At 39.6% G+C, this 18,503-nt stretch overlaps 1 protein-coding gene across 1 annotated transcript; it reads right to left on the bottom strand.

Annotated features, from left to right (window-relative positions):
- Positions 1–3,084: 3,084 nt before the first annotated feature.
- On the bottom strand, positions 3,085–18,398 carry LOC146473537 (lysophosphatidylcholine acyltransferase 2-like). The gene is made up of 15 exons (XM_085118205.1): positions 18,170–18,398; positions 16,303–16,445; positions 14,980–15,197; positions 14,105–14,236; positions 13,970–14,011; positions 12,835–12,893; positions 12,645–12,679; positions 12,096–12,150; positions 10,316–10,345; positions 9,031–9,083; positions 8,196–8,321; positions 7,536–7,686; positions 6,882–6,980; positions 6,032–6,176; positions 3,085–4,879 (listed from the first exon to the last, which is right to left on the bottom strand). Exons 1-15 carry the CDS (start codon positions 18,281–18,283, stop codon positions 4,743–4,745), a joined length of 1,539 nt encoding a protein of 512 aa, XP_084974331.1. The 5' UTR covers positions 18,284–18,398; the 3' UTR covers positions 3,085–4,742.
- Between the last annotated feature and the right edge of the window lie 105 nt (positions 18,399–18,503).

Raw genomic sequence — 18,503 nt, 5'->3', positions numbered from 1 at the left:
TCTCTTTTAACCAGTGACACGAGAATGTGTCCCTTGAAAATGATATAGGCTCACAAGGTACCTAAAGACCACCTCCTCTACCTTTTCCAGAATTTGATGGCCTTTATAAAAACTTGGTCAATCTCGTTGCCATTAGTTTGGGAACATCCCCGAGTACATCGGATGTTCCCGTCAAGTTGCAACCTCTAGTATTAAAAGCGCTCATTTAGCCATTCCCCGAGAGTGACTTCCACCGGCTGTATTTCAGTTATTTTATTTTTGTGACTTGTGGTTATACTGAGTTTCACCTTACTACATGGGGTAACACCGTGCAGCTGTCATTTGAATAGTAACACTTTTAGGTTCCGTTGAAGAAAGAGGCCACGAAGGTATCTTCTTTTTCTTTTCTTTTCTGAACTTTAACTTTAACTTTCACCTTTTGGTCATGCACAGTCGATCCTTCCCGCGTGTGACCATCATCTCTCGTAAGCGAGCACTTTTCCAAAATACCAAAATTTTCCTGGTCAGATTACCATAGTTGAAACAACTCGTAAGCGACAGCGACCACTTTTTGGGCTGGTGGTCTGAAATTTTGTTTTAACCTCGCGTAAGCGACTACTTGACACATGATCCGGACTCAGAGCAGGCGCCATTGGATAATGCGACACCGTACTTCCCAGTTTGTATGACTAATTTGTAAATGTAATGTACCTGCACGCCTAAACCACAGCCTAAAGTGGGGAGGAGAAAAGAGAGGAAACGCTTGCCTGCAAACCTTACGATTTTGAGAAACAACACCGTTGATGCACGCGTGACAACTTGTTAATGAAGGGTAGATACCAGAGGTCCTTCTCTTTATAATACATTTTTTCCAATGAGCATACCTGATGAGTTGGGGCGTGTTGCAGACCCCAGCATGTCCCTCAGCAAGTTTTCTGCAAGTATTTCCACGTCAGCGTAGCTCAAGCCGAGTGCGGTGGTCGTGTAAACGTTGACCCCGCCCTGTTTCCCCACACGTACATCTCGCGGGTATATTTGTCGCTTTTATTTTAGTTTGCTCATATGCGAAGTCTAGGGTGTGGTTGCTCTCATTCTCGCTACTGTATCGTTTTACATGCGTGTTTTGACCAGTCATTGCCGGATTAGCTTGCTAGTGGCAGTTATTTCTATTAAACAGTAAACTGATACAATGCCGGACAAAGCCTTACTTTTAAACACCAACGCGGACATTTTACCTTTCCTAATTTGAAATGGCATTTAAGATGTTTTGTACAATCCCCCCTTTCCCTTCTCGCCGTAAATATTCAGTGTTGACTTGCTGTAGCCGTCTGGAGTAACAGATAGCCATGACTTTGTCGCATAACTTTTAGTTTATGATTCTTGATCAAGCACTGATTGAGTTGCATGTTTCTCAGACAATTGAACGTGATCGACTATTTTTCTCGTGGGTAAGTGAAATCGAGCGACCCAGACCCACGTGAATTTTTCAAGTTGGTATTCTAACTCCATTGTTCCAGAAATTAGCTTAAACTGAGAAATTAACTCGATACTCGCGCCTTTCAAAGTGGTGCCACACGGTTAGCCTTCGTAAAACATAACGCTGAATGAATACGGAAGTAGCCTTTATTACACACAGCAAACAAAACGTCTCTAAACTCCTGGTTGAGAAAACTGTACAATGCCCAGTTGCACGCGGAGTTAACATAGCACATCCACTTTACGATGTAACTCGCATATTGACGATAAGGAAGTCCCTCTTCGTAGGCACTGTCCACGGCGTGAAAGACGAAAAATGGTAGAGAACACACGGTGAACGTGCCTACAAGAAGGCTAAGAGTCCTGAGAGTCTTCCTGTCCTTTGAAATGCGTAACCTGTGGCCATCCAAAGTCCAGCCACACAGCAGACCCAACCTGTACGAGTGATCTAACGAGATTCGGAATATGAGGGTGTATGTGATCACACAGGTGATCAATGGTACGAGATTGTCGAAAATTAACAGTGGAATACCGTAGCAGATGGAAATAGAAAATCCAGACTTGTCCGCTTCGGCGTGGTCCGGGGTTTTCCAAGCAAAAAAGCTTAAAATGCCACTTGAGATAGCGTAAAACCAAACAAGGCATAGCCCAGCAAGCGCCTTATTTGAGATAATAACAGCACTATGAAAAAAAGGACGCGAGATAGCGAGATACCGCTCCACACCAATGGCCGCCAAAGTACTCGCAGAAGCTGTGCCAAAACAAACAAACATAGAATTCCAAACTTTTGTCGCCGCAACTCCGAACGGCCACAACGGAAAGTCCACGATACGAACTAACTCCAAGGGCATCACAGTAAAGGCTTGGAGGATGTCTGCAGTTATCAACGACAGAAAAAACAAGTTCGCACGTGTACGGATACTCGTGCTGGACAAAAAAGCAGCGAAAATCAAACAATCGCCAATGATCGTTACTGCCATTGTAACTGCAACTACCAGCGCTCCGACGGCTGTGAAAACAGCGCTTTTTATTTCGGTCGGGTTTTGCGGAGCTGTAAAAGTATAATTCGTTGACGCTGGGGGCATATTTCTGACCATATTCCCCCCAGTTTCAATGCCTCTATAAACACAGCACTGTAGTTTCGTCACCGATGCCGTTCATGATTGCCCTTGCTCGCTTTGCCATACAAGTCGCTTTTTCACTTTTGTTTTTTTGTTACTTTCCTTTGAAAATTTATTCACGCCTCTGGCCTTTTATATCTATAAAGGTTGTCCACGGGACAATATTCTCTGTTTGGACAGTTGAGTGCCCGCCTCCATAGTTGTTGTTTCGGTCTGTTGTCATGGATACTCACTCAATCATTACTGAAAACGATTAAATTTGAGTCAATACGTTGAAGCTGGCTTAATTAAACGAATAAGCTTTTAATGACCCCAGCTTAAGTTCCGTCGGGTCATCAGTTTGTTTTATGACATGTCTTTATTTACTGAGGTAAGAAACTTTAACTGAGGGGACTATTTTTCTGTCACGTTAAATCCAATAAAGGACATGCATCCATCTTATTAGGATTACTCTTAAAATAAAAGCCCACGTATTTAGACAGTTGTGAATGAATAAAGACGAGGGAAATTAGCGAGGTTGCTTTATTTGAACTTCGCAAATTGATTCTTCTTTACACTTCGCCTTGTGTCCTTTACAAATGGAAAACACATACACGAACTAATTTTACGTTACAAAGGCGCAGAATACATTAAAAAATAAATAACTTCCTCTATCGTTAGATCCTCCTAAGGCTTCATAGGGGCCTAAAGAGAAATACGCTGACACAGGTGAGTGCAGGCGGCAGCGAGAAGATCTATCACACGCATTCTCGACCCCAGCCCTCTTTTCTTTTGAGTATGACCGAGCGCAAAAGGTCCTGGGGTCGAAAATGGTCCAAAGCACCTGAGTTAACTCTGAGTTCATCAGCTCAGTGCATTCTCTTTCTCCCCCAAATCTTCCTTTGAGCATTTCAGTACAGGCAAATAGCTTACCAGTATATTACAGGATATCAGTGGCTATACACCTGTATAGCAAAAATAAATGGTACGAAATTTTACAACTTTTTGGTAAATTTTTGCTGCAAGTGTTGCGGAATAGTGCTCTTAAGTTACGCGAAGAGTATTTCGTCCTAAGCGAAATTTAGGATAGATGTCTCTACTTTAGTGTATTACATGTATAATAAATAATTCTGTGCGGAACTACAACTGTAGCAATTCTATTTGCAACTTTTAAGTAAGGAAGCCAACCTCATGTACGAATTCTACCAACTCTTCACATTCTGTTTTGAATACTGACCGTTATTGCATTACAACGTTTTAAATGTTTAGTTCCCCAAGAACTTAAAGACTAGGAGACTGTACCATATGTACCTTAAACCTTAAATAGCTAAAAAAAAAAAAAAAAAAAAAAATACCAATTGAACAAGGGCCGTTTACTTGTGATAAGAGAAATCTCGATTCATTATCTGTTTTGTTCGTTCCTCCACTTGTTTGTTGTTTGTCTATTAATCCCATCAATTTCGCCAAAGCTGTAGCAGGGACGTCATGTAAAAACTCACGAAAATAAGCCCGCAAGTAAACCCGCCGATTTGTGAAAAATTTGAGTGTTTTCGCACAAAAACGACTTTCCTAAACACCAATCCATTTTATTTTTCTTAATCAAATATGACTATTATCTCCGGCAACGCAATCATACGATACATCATGTGAAAAAATTTGGCAATTTTTTACAAATCACACTAAAAAACCGTTAAAAACCTTGTAATTTTTCCAAATATTGGCCAATTGAAAATATACCATGGTACTTTCTGGATTAAGCCGGTTCTAAAAAAGTATAATATTCATTTACAGCTCAGCCGTACCTACAGCGAAAGCCAGAACTACACAAAATATCATGAATGTTTGGTTTAACAAAAGAGTTGATGGGTAATTTGGCTACCATAAAGAGATTCGAGAACTGACGTAATCGCTCTGAGGAAGAGCTAACGCTCGAAACGTCAGCACTCGAATCTCTTTATGGTGGCCAATATCAACTCTGTTGATAAAACCAGACATTTGTTTCTCCTCCCCTACCAACGCAGCACCACAATTTCTCAAGTAACTAACCCTCTTACACAAAATATTAGTCTATATTGCATTTTTTCTTATTTCTCCCTTCCCTGAATCCAACCAATCCTCCAAACCAATCCTCCCCCGCTGTCCCCCTTCCCCGCACCTGTAGATTTATTTTAAAAAGCTGCACGGACTTTATGCTTCAGCCTCCAGCTGTACGTGTTCCTGGTCTGGACTGCTGTTCGCACTCGCTGAATCCGTTTGATCTTTCTTGAATTGTGTAAACAGGACAGCATACTCCGGGTGAGACAGCGCGAAATCACGAAACTCCTCTGCAAAGAATCGGAGTAAATTAATTACATCTGCTATAAATCATAACTCAAGTATGGCTAAAGTCACATTCGGGTCACAGGTCACCCACACCGTCAACCCGGTTTCTGAAGCATGAAATAACTCAGCCTGTTACAGGCATTCAGATGGTGCGGAGCGGCGAAAATAAAATAAATTAATAAAAAACAAACAAACAAACAAACAAATAGCGAGACAATAAATGCCGTATTTCCCACGCCATTTGTTTTTCTTCGTCCCGCTCCCCATGCACTACAGGCTAGAAACAAATAGGAGTAGAAGAACTCCCCGGCCCATCAAAGGGTTACACCCGATATTTTGGGAGGTCCCACACAATTCTCTGTTACTAATTTATGCACTTGGACGGAGACAGACACAAGTTAACTAGGACATTGTACACCGAACACTTGACTAGCGCGCTCTTCCACAAATGATTAGTCAATAAACACCAAACTGGTAGAGAAAATACACCATAGCCAACGCGTTCAGCTACATATACCGAGAAAGAATCATCACTACCATCGCTTGCTCACGAATGAAAAACCAAGTTCAAATGCAACATCAAGTTTACCCGATCGCAAGTCAGTTAGCCAGCTCTAGGTGTTCAGATAACAGCGACGAAGGCAACGCGAACGAAAACGTCTCTTAAATAGCACTCCACGCTATTTCATCTCATCGCGATTATTCCAACCCGTTCAAACTGTATAATGTGGCCGAACAATCCAGGAGCAAAATTGGTACGAACGGCTTTCAAATCAAGAAAGAAAATGAAAAAGCACAAGGTCTCCCCATAACCTTGGAATTGGCTATTTAACGTTGTTCGGTTTTGCAGAAGACGGCAAAGAAATGTACCAAAATTTAAAACGCACGTACAGAGCGATTGTTTTTCCCCATTACACCTATTGTTTTGTGGCGTTGTTGTTGCCGTCATCATTGCTTAAGTTCCCTAGTAGGGAGCGGCGCGAAATAACGAGAAAGACTAGGGGGGGGGGGGGGGGGTTCAAGCGTACGTTCTCTCGCCTTCTCTCCTCACCCAATTATGATTTGCTCGCAAAGCAGTTTTCTTCGCGCCGCTACCCACTATCTGAAAGCCTAGAGCAGGCTACAGATTAGTTGAAATGTTGTCCTGCACTCACCGTAGGTTACAGCTCCTCTGCGCTTTACATCCACCTGATTAAACAAGCAGTTCACATTCAGGTCTGTTATGGAAGGGTATGCGCTCTGAAGAATATGACGCAGTTCTGTTTCGTCCACTCTGCCGTCACCGTTCATATCAAACGCCTAGCATAAAAGAGAACAAATATGCTGTAAATCAGACACTTTGTAAGACTTCCGCGTCCTCACCGGGAGTTACCACGAGCAACCTAAGCTATCTTTGTTGGCGACGACACGTTGAGAGTTATTAGAGGGATTAAGAATGACGTCTACGGCAAACGGCAAAAACGTGAGATGTGACCACGTGACCATTTATCCTATATTTGCCGCTTGCTGTTTTCAGTTTCTCTGTCAAATCGAGTAGTTTTGCGTTAGTATAAAAAGCCAGAATTAGTTTGCACTATTTTCATCTTTGTACTCTTTATTTCAAGAAAACATAAACGCGAATCTCACGTTTACCGTTTGCCTCAAACGCGATTCTTAATCTCGCTATTAAGAACGTTCGTACCGCGTGGCATGTCGTGTTTCCGAGTTTTAATTCTTTGCTATCTTCAATTTTAAAGATTTGCCGGTTAAAAGCTGCAATCACCTTGTCCAGCATTATTAAATCGGCAACAACACCGGGAAGTACTGCCAAGTAGCTTAAGATGGAATGGTCTCACTTTAGGATTCAATCATGATCCATAAGGCCGTCGACAGTTAAAATCACCTTGTAGCGAATAATAAACAGCACTACAGGAAAATACTGTTTAACACCTTCTGGTAATGAAAGAATAATGTCCACTCTTTCTGCATTTATAAATACAGTTCAAGTGTTTGCTGGCAACTTACTTCAAAAGCCACCCGCATCACCTCTTCAGAGTTGGCTGGTTGGGACACTAGCGCCAGGCCAATCAGATATTCACGGAAATCCAAGTAGCCGGAGTCATCCTGAAAAACACGCAAACTACATCAGTGGGTTTGCTGTTACTGTAATCAGTGGCTGGCAGTCGAATATTATGGCCAGCCACCGTCCTTAAAAGAATGGTTAAAAGACAACAAGGCTTGGAGACTTTCTTTTGTTCCTAACCTGATACTTAATTTCCTTGTGAGGCCAGCTTCTCCAAAGCTTACTGGCCTCCCTGACTACTACAAAACTGTGCCTCCACAAGTGCTTTTAATGTACTAACATTGTTAGAGCGGTTTTCAGCTGAGTGTCGAAAGTAATTTCGCGTTTCCTTTGGTTTTGCATTACTAAGCTCTGATTGGTTAACAAAACTCGCGCCACTTTCTCAACTAATGGAATCCAAACCAACACCAATCGTGTTTTGGCCGCACGCCGCGTTTTCCCGCGCTTGGCGCCAGTTACATGTATTTGCTTCGGATTCTGATTAACTCGTTGCGTTGTTTACATCTGTTGCGATTGGCTAGAGTAATTACTTTGGTTTTGGTTTTACGACACTGAATTGAAAACCGCTCTAGCAATCATGAAGTGTAAATACTTACCCTGTCATACAGGGAGAACAGATGTTTGATGTGACGAGTGACAGGTAGGTTAAGATACTCGGCAAACTCCTCCAAATCAACCAGTCCATCCCTGTTGGAGTCTATTACAGCAAACCTATTCAGCAGCTCTTTCATGCTGTCAATTCTGATACTGTGACAAAAATCAAATGCAAATTCAGACGTCGCTAGACTTGCCAAAAAATCGACTTCTCAAGGAGCGAAGCATGTGTGTCGAGCGACAAAGTTTCCACCGGACTGGATTTCACGAAGACAGATTTTAAAGTTTATATGATAGAATTTTTTTTATTTGCTTGATCAAATGCTAATGTTGTTCTCGAGACTCGTATAAGAATCGAAAAAAAAAATCCCATTCATATTTTTGTCCACACAGCTCTCTTCCTCTGTACGTTAAAAACAACCACGAAAGTGCAGTCTCGATTTTTCAGCTAAGCCACAATAAAGTCTCGGCTTTTTTTTCCAAGAAAAGAAAAAGGAAATAAAGATAGCTGGCTAACACAAAAGAATGCTAGTCCAACTGTCTATTTACCATTTGCTTCACCTTCACTTTAAAGGGGTTTATGTGTCAGTGAAGAAGTTACACAATCAACACACTCGAGGGACCCAATGTATTTTAAGTGTAACAGCAAACACAGCTCTCACCTCAATTTGTTGCTTATTTTCTGGTATTCCACCAGCCCAGCCATGGATGGCAAGTTCTGTTGCGATGCTTGAACCATCAGCCTTGTGTCTTCATATGTGTGTTCCGTGACAGGAACATTTAAAACTCTACATCAGCAACGAGAGAAAACAAGTTTTACGCTGGTCAGACCGGTTATTTCACAAGCTAAGAACTGGCTCAGGTGAATGCTAGTTGCTCGAACTCCTTCAAAATGCGGGCACAAACCATTCCTAGAATGTGCATTTTAAAGAGTCTTTAGAGCTAACTCTCTACAAAATCTCGCATGCCATTTTCAAACTGACCGGCCAGGCTAGCGAAATCGATAGGAGGAACTTCCATATGAACAGGATGCTTGTCGAAAATAAAACGAAACCCCTCAAGTTGTTTTACAGAGCAACGAACTCAACCGATCAGCCAATCACAGGTCACGTTTACAACAAAGGAGTCTGGTTTTGGTAGTTTATAAAGCAAACAAAAAGGAGAACATTTCTTTAAGTTTCAAAGTGTCGGTCTTTTCGGTGGCCCAGGTTGAGTTCGTTGCACTGTAATTTGTGGGCGTAGACTGAGTTATCTTCAATGCCCTGAAAGGAAACAATTCTAGTAAGTAGTTAATCTCCCTGTAAATTTTTAGCTGGCGTTTTGGGTTGGTTAGGTTTGAGAATAACTTTAAGGTGGTCAAGTTGAATAAACATCAGTAGATGGTATTGCAACAAACACAAATTTTAACCCTCAAAAGGTACAAGAGGTACACGCATCACTTCTATATGAGATTTCCCCTGCAGGAATGCTTAAAATATCTAATAACATTTATCAAACCTTGCAACTTGCTCTCGGACATTTCTTGCAAAGAGCTTCCCATCATGGATTTCCTGAAAACAGATTCCATAGGATTATAGGTAAACTTCTATTTTCATTCTACAAATGACAAAAACTGGAGCCTTAAATCTCAGGGTCAATCCTTGGCAATCTTTGAAACTTGGTCAAGTTACAAGCCCATTGGGAAAAGGTTTCCTCAACCAAAGGATAGCCTGAGAAAACAGAAGGCCTATTTTTGGCACGACTACAGGTTCCCCCAGTGGTAATGCCACAAAACATTACTATTTCCTCAGGTTGGCATGTACTTTTATTTGTCCAGTCAGGTGGACACGCCCCGGTTTGGCAAGTCCGCCGCGTAAATTTTGCGGGGAGCAGGGATTGCATAGTGGTGAGAGCACTCGCCTCCCACCAATGCGGCTCGGGTTCGATTCCCAGACTCGGCATCAAACGTGGGTTGAGTTCATTGCTGGTTTTCCTCCTTGCTCCGAGAGGTTTTTCACCAGGTACTCCAGTTTTCTCCTCTCTTTAAAACCATCATTTCCAAATTCCAATTTGATCTGGAGAGTGTCTCCATACTGTAAACAGCATTTGATCATCTCGTGATGGAATTACGTGCTGTACAAATTTACAAATTTAGGTAAGCTCAAGGATGACCCAAAAAAAAAAAAGCGCAATTATGAAAAGGAAATATTGAAAAGGGTTAAGGATTGGTCTCAGAACATGTAAAAAATATATGTAATATATATAGAGCAAGTTTAGACGCAATGTATTGATTGGATCTTTATCATAGGCCTTCTATCTATTTTAGCTTTAGATTTTATTAAATGCTTTGTTGTTGTAGACTTTTTAGGTTTTACATTTTATTGATACATATTTGTTGTAGATTTTTTCATTGGTAGATACACGTAATTTTTTGTAACGAGCCTCTTCAAGCTCACTAATATTACGTGTTTAAATAAATTTGATTGATTGATTGATTGATTGATTGATTGAATGAATGATTGATTGAATGATTGATTGATTGATTGAATGAATGATTGATTGATTGATTGATTGATTGATTGAATGATTGATTGATTGAATATATGAATGAATGAATGAATGAATGAATGAATGAATGAATGAATGAATGAATGAATGAATGATTGGTTGGTTGGTTGATTGATTGATTGGTTGATTGATTGATTGATTGATTGATTGATTGATTGATTGATTGATTGATTGATTGATTGATTGATTGATTGATTGATTGATTGATTGATTGAATGAATGATTTCTTATGTACCTCAGTATCAGGCTTGTATACTGGCAGAAGCTTAAAACAGAAAAGAGAAATCAAATCAGCTGAGGTATGGACCACAATGACAATAACATACACTTACACATTTTTCTCTTTTAAGTGTCCGATGCAATATTTCTTGTATTACTAATAGGGACCTTAGACAGCAAAGATACCCCACATTACGCAAGGCAAATTAGTTGGTATTATTGCAAAACAGTTCAGAAAACGTAAAATTAATTTTTTAGGTTACCGAAAACGACAATACCAACTAATTTAATTTGCATAATGCGGCCGACCTAACCAGGAACTGAATTCATAGGAGCAGCTTTCAAGTTCAGAAAGAGAAAGGAAAATCCATAGTCTATAGACGAAAGATTGAATCAAGTAATTAAAGTTAGCATTGGCATGCCACTCACATGTTATGCGCCTCTCGCACAAGTTGGTTGAAGGCTGGCATTAGGTAAAGTGACCGTAGTAACTAAACTTGATTTTGCATTCTCTGAACTAACTTGTAATAATAGGTTCCTTTCGAAATATTAAAATTCAACTTGATATCTAGGCTCAGAGGACACAAACAACCGAAAGGAATAAACATGATTATTTAATTTCCATTGTTTGTGTCCTCTTGGCCTCACTGTCAAGCTGAATTTTAATATATCAAAAGGCGCCTATTCCAACTAATATAATTTACGTAATGTGGCCGACCTAACCAGGAACTGAATTCATAGGGGTGGCTTTCGAGTTCAGAATCTACCCTCGTGTGGCCACGTTCTCCATAAAACCTTGAATTTGGTCATTTCACGTTGCTGTTTGTGGGCAACGACAAAGAAATGTACCAACGTGTATAACACACGTGCAGGACCGGTGTTTCGCCAATTAACACTATTGTTTTCTAAAGTTCTCGTTGGAGTCGTAATCATCGCCGCTACTTAGGGTCCCTAACAGCACTCTAGATCTGGTCAGTCTGATAACCCATTCCCAAACTGTCCAATGGAATTGCAGCATTTCGGTAAGGCTGTCTGAAGGCGATGGCTTAAAATAATCACTTACAGTTGTCCCAGTAAATGCAATTTAAAATAACGCTACAGTGGGGGGACAGGAAAGTGGGAACAACTGGGAGAAATACCTTAAAAACCTGTGCAACATTGCATAACCTCTCACTATAATGTCTCAGTAAAAAAAGACACAGGAGCTACCTAGAAACAGTCTGAAATCACCACTAAAGGTATAGTAAGGGAGCAAGGTTTCATTACTTTAGAAAGGTCTAAGTGGACGAGGGAAGGCCAGTTTCTTTTTTGACATTGTTATATCAGAAATCTTGCCTACAATCATAGGTTTTAAAACGTTGCTGCAATATTTTATGCTTCCTGCTTCAATTTGCGATAAAAACAGAAATCTTGCCCACAATCATAGGTTTTGAAACATTGCTCCAATGTTTTACGCTTCGTGGTTCGTTTTGCGATAAAAACAGAAATCTTGCCCACAATCACAGGTTTTTATTGCACATGAAGTGAAAAGCAGCGGACAAAACATGACATGGAAAAACTCCGGATGTGAATCTGACCTAAAACAACAAAATGTGATGAGATCTGAAATGCATTTAGGTCGGTTATGCTCCCAACCCTTTATTTAACAAACAACTGTATGAGAGAAAAGATGTTCAGGACACCAACACTGATTTTATTACCTGAAAGGTGAGTACAACCTTAATTTTCACATCATGCAATTTGCCCAACGTTAGTTATTATATTGTGTATATTTTACGTGGCAAATAAACTTGTACCTCTATTTCCATATAGTTGTGAAACTGGCACAACGTTAGCCAAAGAAGAGTAAGTCTATAGATGAAAGATTGAATCAAGTGATTAAAGTTAGAATTAGCTTGTCAACGATAAATTAACATTTAATGTTATGGGACTTTCACACAAGTTGGCTGAAGGGCGGCAGTAAATTCTCATGTCAGTTTTGGGATTGACGACAGTATTTACCCCTTCTTCTAGCTGCATTTGGTCAGGTGGTCCACTAATCAAAGCTCTCCTGGGAGTAGTAAAAAGCAGGCTTTAGACCCTAAGAACTAATGGCATGCTGAATGTTACTAAAAAAGTTACACTGAAGTTAAGGTTAGTTAGGTTGATTATTCATTAATTTAGAAGGCAAACACAACTGAGGGAATCATTGCCGTGCCTAGTAGGTGCTCTCCCAGGTTTTCAAGACAAGCATTTCTCAGCTTCCGTTTACCAGTCAGTGGGCATTGAGACAAGGTTGGAAAAATGACATAATTCGACAATCTTGGAGCTCACTAGTTGTTTTAACAAGAGCAATGGTAACTTACGCACTTGGTCCAGACCAAGTCCATGTCACAGTGTCCTACAATCACAATAAAAATGAAATTAATGCATAAACTTATTTTGAATTCATTCGATGGAGGTAAACAAAACTATTATCAGATACTATATCATAAGATTAACTCAACTGCTGCGATGAGTGGGTGTAACAATGTAACAATCCGGTTTATCACTTACCAATCTGTTAGGGTATTTCAATGCCACTGGTTGCACTGCACATCCAGTATAAAAAGCACCTATCAAAAAGACCAACATGTAAAGAGACTCAGATCAAGGACAATGTTATTAATATTATTTTTAAAATCTAGTGACAAATGAATTTGACTACATTATATTTAAGCGTAAAAAAGGGTAAAGTCCACCAAAGCCACAGGAGAAATACCACTCCTCCCATTCCCATGCACTCTCAGTGTGTCACTTGTACCCTCAAAAAAGCAAAGTTTCTTGTCTAAAGAAATACATGTAGGAAACTTAAGCAACGATAACGCCAGCAACAATGTTGCAAAACAATAGGTTTAATGAGGAAAAGCAACCATTCTGCACGTGCGTTTTATATTTTCGCACATTTCTCTGCTATCCCATATATGCAAAACAAAAAGTGAGGTGACCAAATTCAAGGTGTTGTGGAGAACGTGAACAGTCAATGGTGAATTTTTCATTCTCTTTCTTAATTCAATTAACCATACCTAGGAATTTGGTTCTTGGAAAGTTTGCCTTTAATATGTACAAGTTGAATGAGTTGAAATAATTATTGCAAAGTAGCACAAATAACATTAAAATGTATGTTCATGTCACATTTCCATTTCTGTCATTGTTGTTGTTGCTTTAAAGTTCCCTAATATCATGAAGGTAGAACCTCAGGTCTCGAGCACTGATCTCCAGATCTGATAACCATGAATGCTCTTTTAAACCACTAAACCACCACATTCCCACTTAGAACTATTTAAAATCTAATTTGTGCATAGTGGAAATCCTGAAACAGCATGCTTGCCTCTCCTGTTATACTATAAGACTTTAGTATGGAAAAAGTACTTTTATTACCTAAAGATAATTTATTTACCAGTATCATAACATAACTACATAACTTCATTTATACTCGAGGACCTGGAGCTTATTACAGGCTCCTAGCTTAAGTAGCAGATAAGTCAAGTTTAGAATAACTAACAAATAAAAATAAAACAAATAAACAAACAAATAAATTAAAATTTAAAGGCTATTTACATCATGATACAATATCATTTTTACAAATAATGCCACTAAAATGGGAATATCAACGACAGTCTAACAGTTGTATAGAAAGCACTTAACCAACCTGGTTTGAATGTGATCAGGCATTTTCTATTTGTACAAGTTCCTGCAAAGAAAACGTAAATGTTCAGAATGAGAGAAGTAGCAGAAATCATGTATAAGTATTCACCAGGGATGATGTGAATAAATTTCAACTAACCTTCTGGAAATATCGCTATGTGGGGCCACTTTCCACCAGAATTTGCTCGTCTTTTTATTTCTGAAATTGTCTTTTTTCGTGAATTTGGATCTGTTCTTGACACATAGACAGGCTGAGTGGCACGAATACAAGCTGTAGATAATAGAGAATTATAATGATTAATATTTGAAAAAATAAAATAAAATTTTTGCCTTCAGTGGCCATTTTTATTTCCAGTTAGTACTTTTTAAAATATAACTTTACAAGTTGTAATTTATGTATATTTGAGTTATAAAATAATACGTAGTTAGTGGGTCTTTTTATTTGAAATGTCACCAGTTTAAAGTATTTACTGGCAGTAATGTACTGTCAGATGGGCAATAGGAAACATAACACTTTATACCTGCAGCTTGATGGGTTAATTCCATCCCTACATATAACAGCAAATTTACTGTTTTCTGTTTTACCTGGTTGACAGGATTAAAAATATTCAGTACAAATGATTCTCACACCTGACCTTATGTAATGTTTAAAACACGAGCAGCAGTGTTTTATCGGGATTTAGTGGTTTAAGACCCGATAAAACAAATGCTGCGAGTTTTTTGAATGGCTTCAAAAACATTCCTGGAAAAGCGTGTCTACAGAGTTCATAACAATGACGCCTTTGTGAACGTTGGAAATTAGCATACGAGAAAAACATTAAACACTGCAATTACTAATAAGGAGGAGGTTTTATCAGATATAAAACCACTGCATGTGATGTTTTATCAACCATTTGATAGGTCAATGAATTATTAATGAGTTTTTGAAGCATATTAAATTTTCTGTAACCATAGGTTCATCATAAAGAGCTTTTGGTAACTAAAAATGCACTGAGAGAGCAAATGTCAACAAACCTCCTATAAGTGGTATTGAATCATTTTCCTTGCGAGAAACACCAGAGGTCAGGCAAATGACAGCTAACGCCAGAGCATCAACGAAAGATGAATGTGGAGCTACAGCAAGAATTGGAGCCTCTTCCGAGCTACAAAGTTTGCCTTTAACTTTGATCCAATGAAAACCCATGCAGAATAGCATGGCTCGTCCAATGCCACGTAATGGTTTTCTCATAATCCTAAAGAGAAAAAAATAAAATCACTTTATGTAAGTGTCAATGTATTTAGCACAGAGCACTTATTGGAGACACTTTCCAGATCAAATTGGAATTTAGAAGTGTCGGTTCTTTGAGGAGAGGGGAAAACTGGAGTACTCCGGAAAAAACCTCTTGGAGCAAAGACGAGAACCAAGAACATTCTCAACCCACATATGACGTCGAGTCAGGGAATCCAACCTGGGCCACATTGGTGGGAGGGGAGTGCTCTCACCACTGCGCCATCCCTGCTCCCCAACCAGGGAAATTTACTGAAGTCAAGCTGCTTATATATTTAAGAACCTAGTTCATGTACTCTTAAATCTAGGATGTACTTGTAAACAGCGTCCCCAGCTAGCTAGAATCAATGTTTCAAATTCATGTAATCAAAAAGAGGAAAAGGATCATTTTATTTTCTAAGCTCCCTCACCCCCTTTCCTCTGGAAATTTAAATTAAGCTTCACACATTCCTTTAAAGTATTTGGTCTTTGAGACTCCCTCACCTCCTGGAATTTGTAATCTCTTCTGGGAAGGGGGTGGAGGGGTATGGATATTTCCCAGAACTCACAATTTTTAAAGATTAGAATTTGCAGTATCTGTCTTGCAAATGATCCTTGAAATACTTGCAAAGATCATTATGGTTCCTGCACAACGATCCTAAAGATATTGAATGATCATGCACTACCATGATCTTGAATGATACTGTAGTACCTTGCACAGATCATGAAGGATGCATCCTCGGAGACCCAGGGGCAGTTAGTCGGGTAGCAGGGATTTTTGCGGGTGAAAGTTTACTGTAAGAATGGGACAAGCCCCTGGGCAATTACTCTTACTGAACCAGATCCAAAAGCATTTGAATTCCCCAATTTTGATTGGCCAGAAAAATATTTGAAAGAGTAATTGCCCAGGGGCTTGTCCCATTCTTGCAATAAACTTTTGCCCACAAAAATCCCTGCTACCCGACTAACTGCCCCTGGGTCTCTGAGGATGTGAAGGACATTGCTTTAACAACAACAACGACAACAACAATACTTTATTCCACCCCATTATTATTATCGTCAATGATCTGAACCTGTAGTAAAAATAGTACCTTCTGTACCCCCTCAAGGGTTCAGGCTCTTCCTCCTTTTTCATGCATGCAGTTGTTAGTGCTGCTATTAAACTGGCCAGCAAAACAAGCAGGATCAGACACAGAAGCCTTATGGGAAACAGGGTGAAAGTAAGAACTGCAACCTGAAATGAAAGTGTAGGCAAAGTAAAAAAAAGATCATTAACTCTGTTGCACACCAAGAACACTTCTGACATATACCGGTCCCGTGAACCTGTCTCCTCTCTTATCTCATCATTGTTATATTTCAGAGGCTCCAGCATATATTTTTCTTTTTTGGTCAGGTGAATCGGAATTTCCAGATAAGAGGAGGAGGGGGAATACAAAACAAGGTGAGTAAAATGATACAATTAACAATGACACTAGCTTGAGCTCTGCAAGCTCATTGAAGACAAGGTGTTCACTAGGACATAAGCATAAGTGTAAGGATAAGCAAGTGAGAACTCTAGCTACATATGCATAAGAACAGACGCACGCGCAGAAAACCATTTCTTGACGGAATTCTCGATACCAGCCCCCCTCAATGTTAAGCAAGATGGCGGACAAAACGGTTGACTGCCCTGCTTACCATGAATTATATGCCGCCTTGTGCTTGTGCTTATGTTGTCCCTGTTATCACTGGTAAAAACAGCGACATAACATGACATAAGCATAAGCATAAACTGGAAAGAACTTGTGCTTATGCTTATGCTTATACCGCAAGTGTTCTCACTTGCTTAAGGGAATTGGAGCTTCTGCTTATGTCCTAGTGAAAACCAGCCTTAAAGACAATTCTCCTGTACATTCTTGACCTTGCATTTGTGCTTTCAAGATTGAACGAGTTACACTTGGGTCTCTTGTGCTGTGGATAAGGGGGTTAATTTCTAAAGAGACTGCAGTGCTGTGTCGGTCGGGAGTAGAAATGAATGAGTTGGTTTATCAACAGAGTTGATGACTAAAAGTAAATACATCATCATCACTTGAATGTCTTTACGGTGGCCACAATAAAGACCTTCAACTGCTGATGTTTCGAGCCTTAGCCCTTTGCAAGAGTGAATCCTCAGCTTGTACTTGTGTTTGCGTAACATGCAAATCAGCCTTAGGCCAGTCTGCAGAACATGGCAAATGCACACACAAGTTTTCAGAAAATGCCTATTTTATTTCTTTCAGAAAATGACTGATCTGCGTGTGTGCACGATCTCATCAACACACTCTGCAGACTGGGCCTCAAAGGGAACAGCATGATCTACATCGAGAGGGCAGATTTGAACACCTGCGTTCCTCACTGAAATTCTGAGATGCTAATATAAACCTGATAAGGCCAACATACTCTAAATTCCCTCTAAGGAGGCTCCTACATAGCTGCTCTTGCTCTGAACTCATCATGCACTCATCCCCTATGGAATTGTGTGTGATGAATCCAAAGAACATCTGTATAGGGGCTTAGTAAAAACTCAAAACTTGACATTGCAGTAAGCTAATTATAAATGGGTCGTAAAAGGCATTGAACATATTATTAGTAAATTTAGAAAAGATCAGAATTTTTCGCAATTTACACAATTGCAGGACAATTGAAACGTCATTTTCTCAGAATGAAACCAAATTTACACCCTACAATTACAAAAACGTATATTTTGAGGCTTACTACAAAGAAGGCCGACCGACCATGTATAGAAGAGATCTTGATCGGTTAGTTTGTTTACTTTCTTCCAGCTGTGTACGTAGGATGTACTGTTGCTCTTTCCTCGAGGTATTTATATAGTTTCTTACTCTAACGAATTTTTTGACGTTTATAAATTATACAGGAATTTTTTTCTACGTCTCTAAAATAATTAAACTAGGGAAAACCTTTAAAAGTATTTCAACTCACCTTTAGTTTATCCAAAACTGTGAGCTGCAAAGTGTATGTGAACGGGTTTTGAACCTCAGGTTCAATGAATGATTTGGCTCGCAAAATGACTTTTCTCTTAGGCAATTCCGACATTTTGAGCTGAACTTTTCAACCACTTCGATTTGAAGTGCTTAGCTATTAGGCATATCACTGGAAGCCTTAGGAAACTGAAAAACAATCTACAGCACTTTTAGAAATTTTCGCAAAATAGTTTTGAAAATACGGTGTTGTGCTACCCAAATATGGTCATCATTACCATAAATGGAATCCAAAAACGGGACCAATACAGGAGATGAAACAGCGTTTCCGTGGG

The sequence above is a fragment of the Pavona decussata genome, unplaced genomic scaffold, assembly GCF_977016875.1.
Source record: "Pavona decussata unplaced genomic scaffold, jaPavDecu1.1 SCAFFOLD_93, whole genome shotgun sequence".
In the NCBI taxonomy this organism is placed as follows: Eukaryota; Metazoa; Cnidaria; class Anthozoa; order Scleractinia; family Agariciidae; genus Pavona; species Pavona decussata.
Note: the sequence above shows the minus strand (reverse complement) of the source record. Positions and strands in the feature narration are given on the sequence as shown.

What these genes read in the sequence shown, in the direction of transcription:
- LOC146473537 (XM_085118205.1), bottom strand. Translation starts at nt 18,283, where the DNA reads ATGTCGGAATTGCCTAAGAGAAAAGTCATTTTGCGAGCCAAATCATTC. An exon ending in CAGTTTTGGATAAACTAAAG is followed by an intron (nt 16,446 to 18,169) that starts GTGAGTTGAAAT and finishes CTTTCATTTCAG; the next exon opens with GTTGCAGTTCTTACTTTCAC. An exon ending in ACAACTATATGGAAATAGAG is followed by an intron (nt 10,346 to 12,095) that starts GTACAAGTTTAT and finishes TTCTGTTTTAAG; the next exon opens with CTTCTGCCAGTATACAAGCC.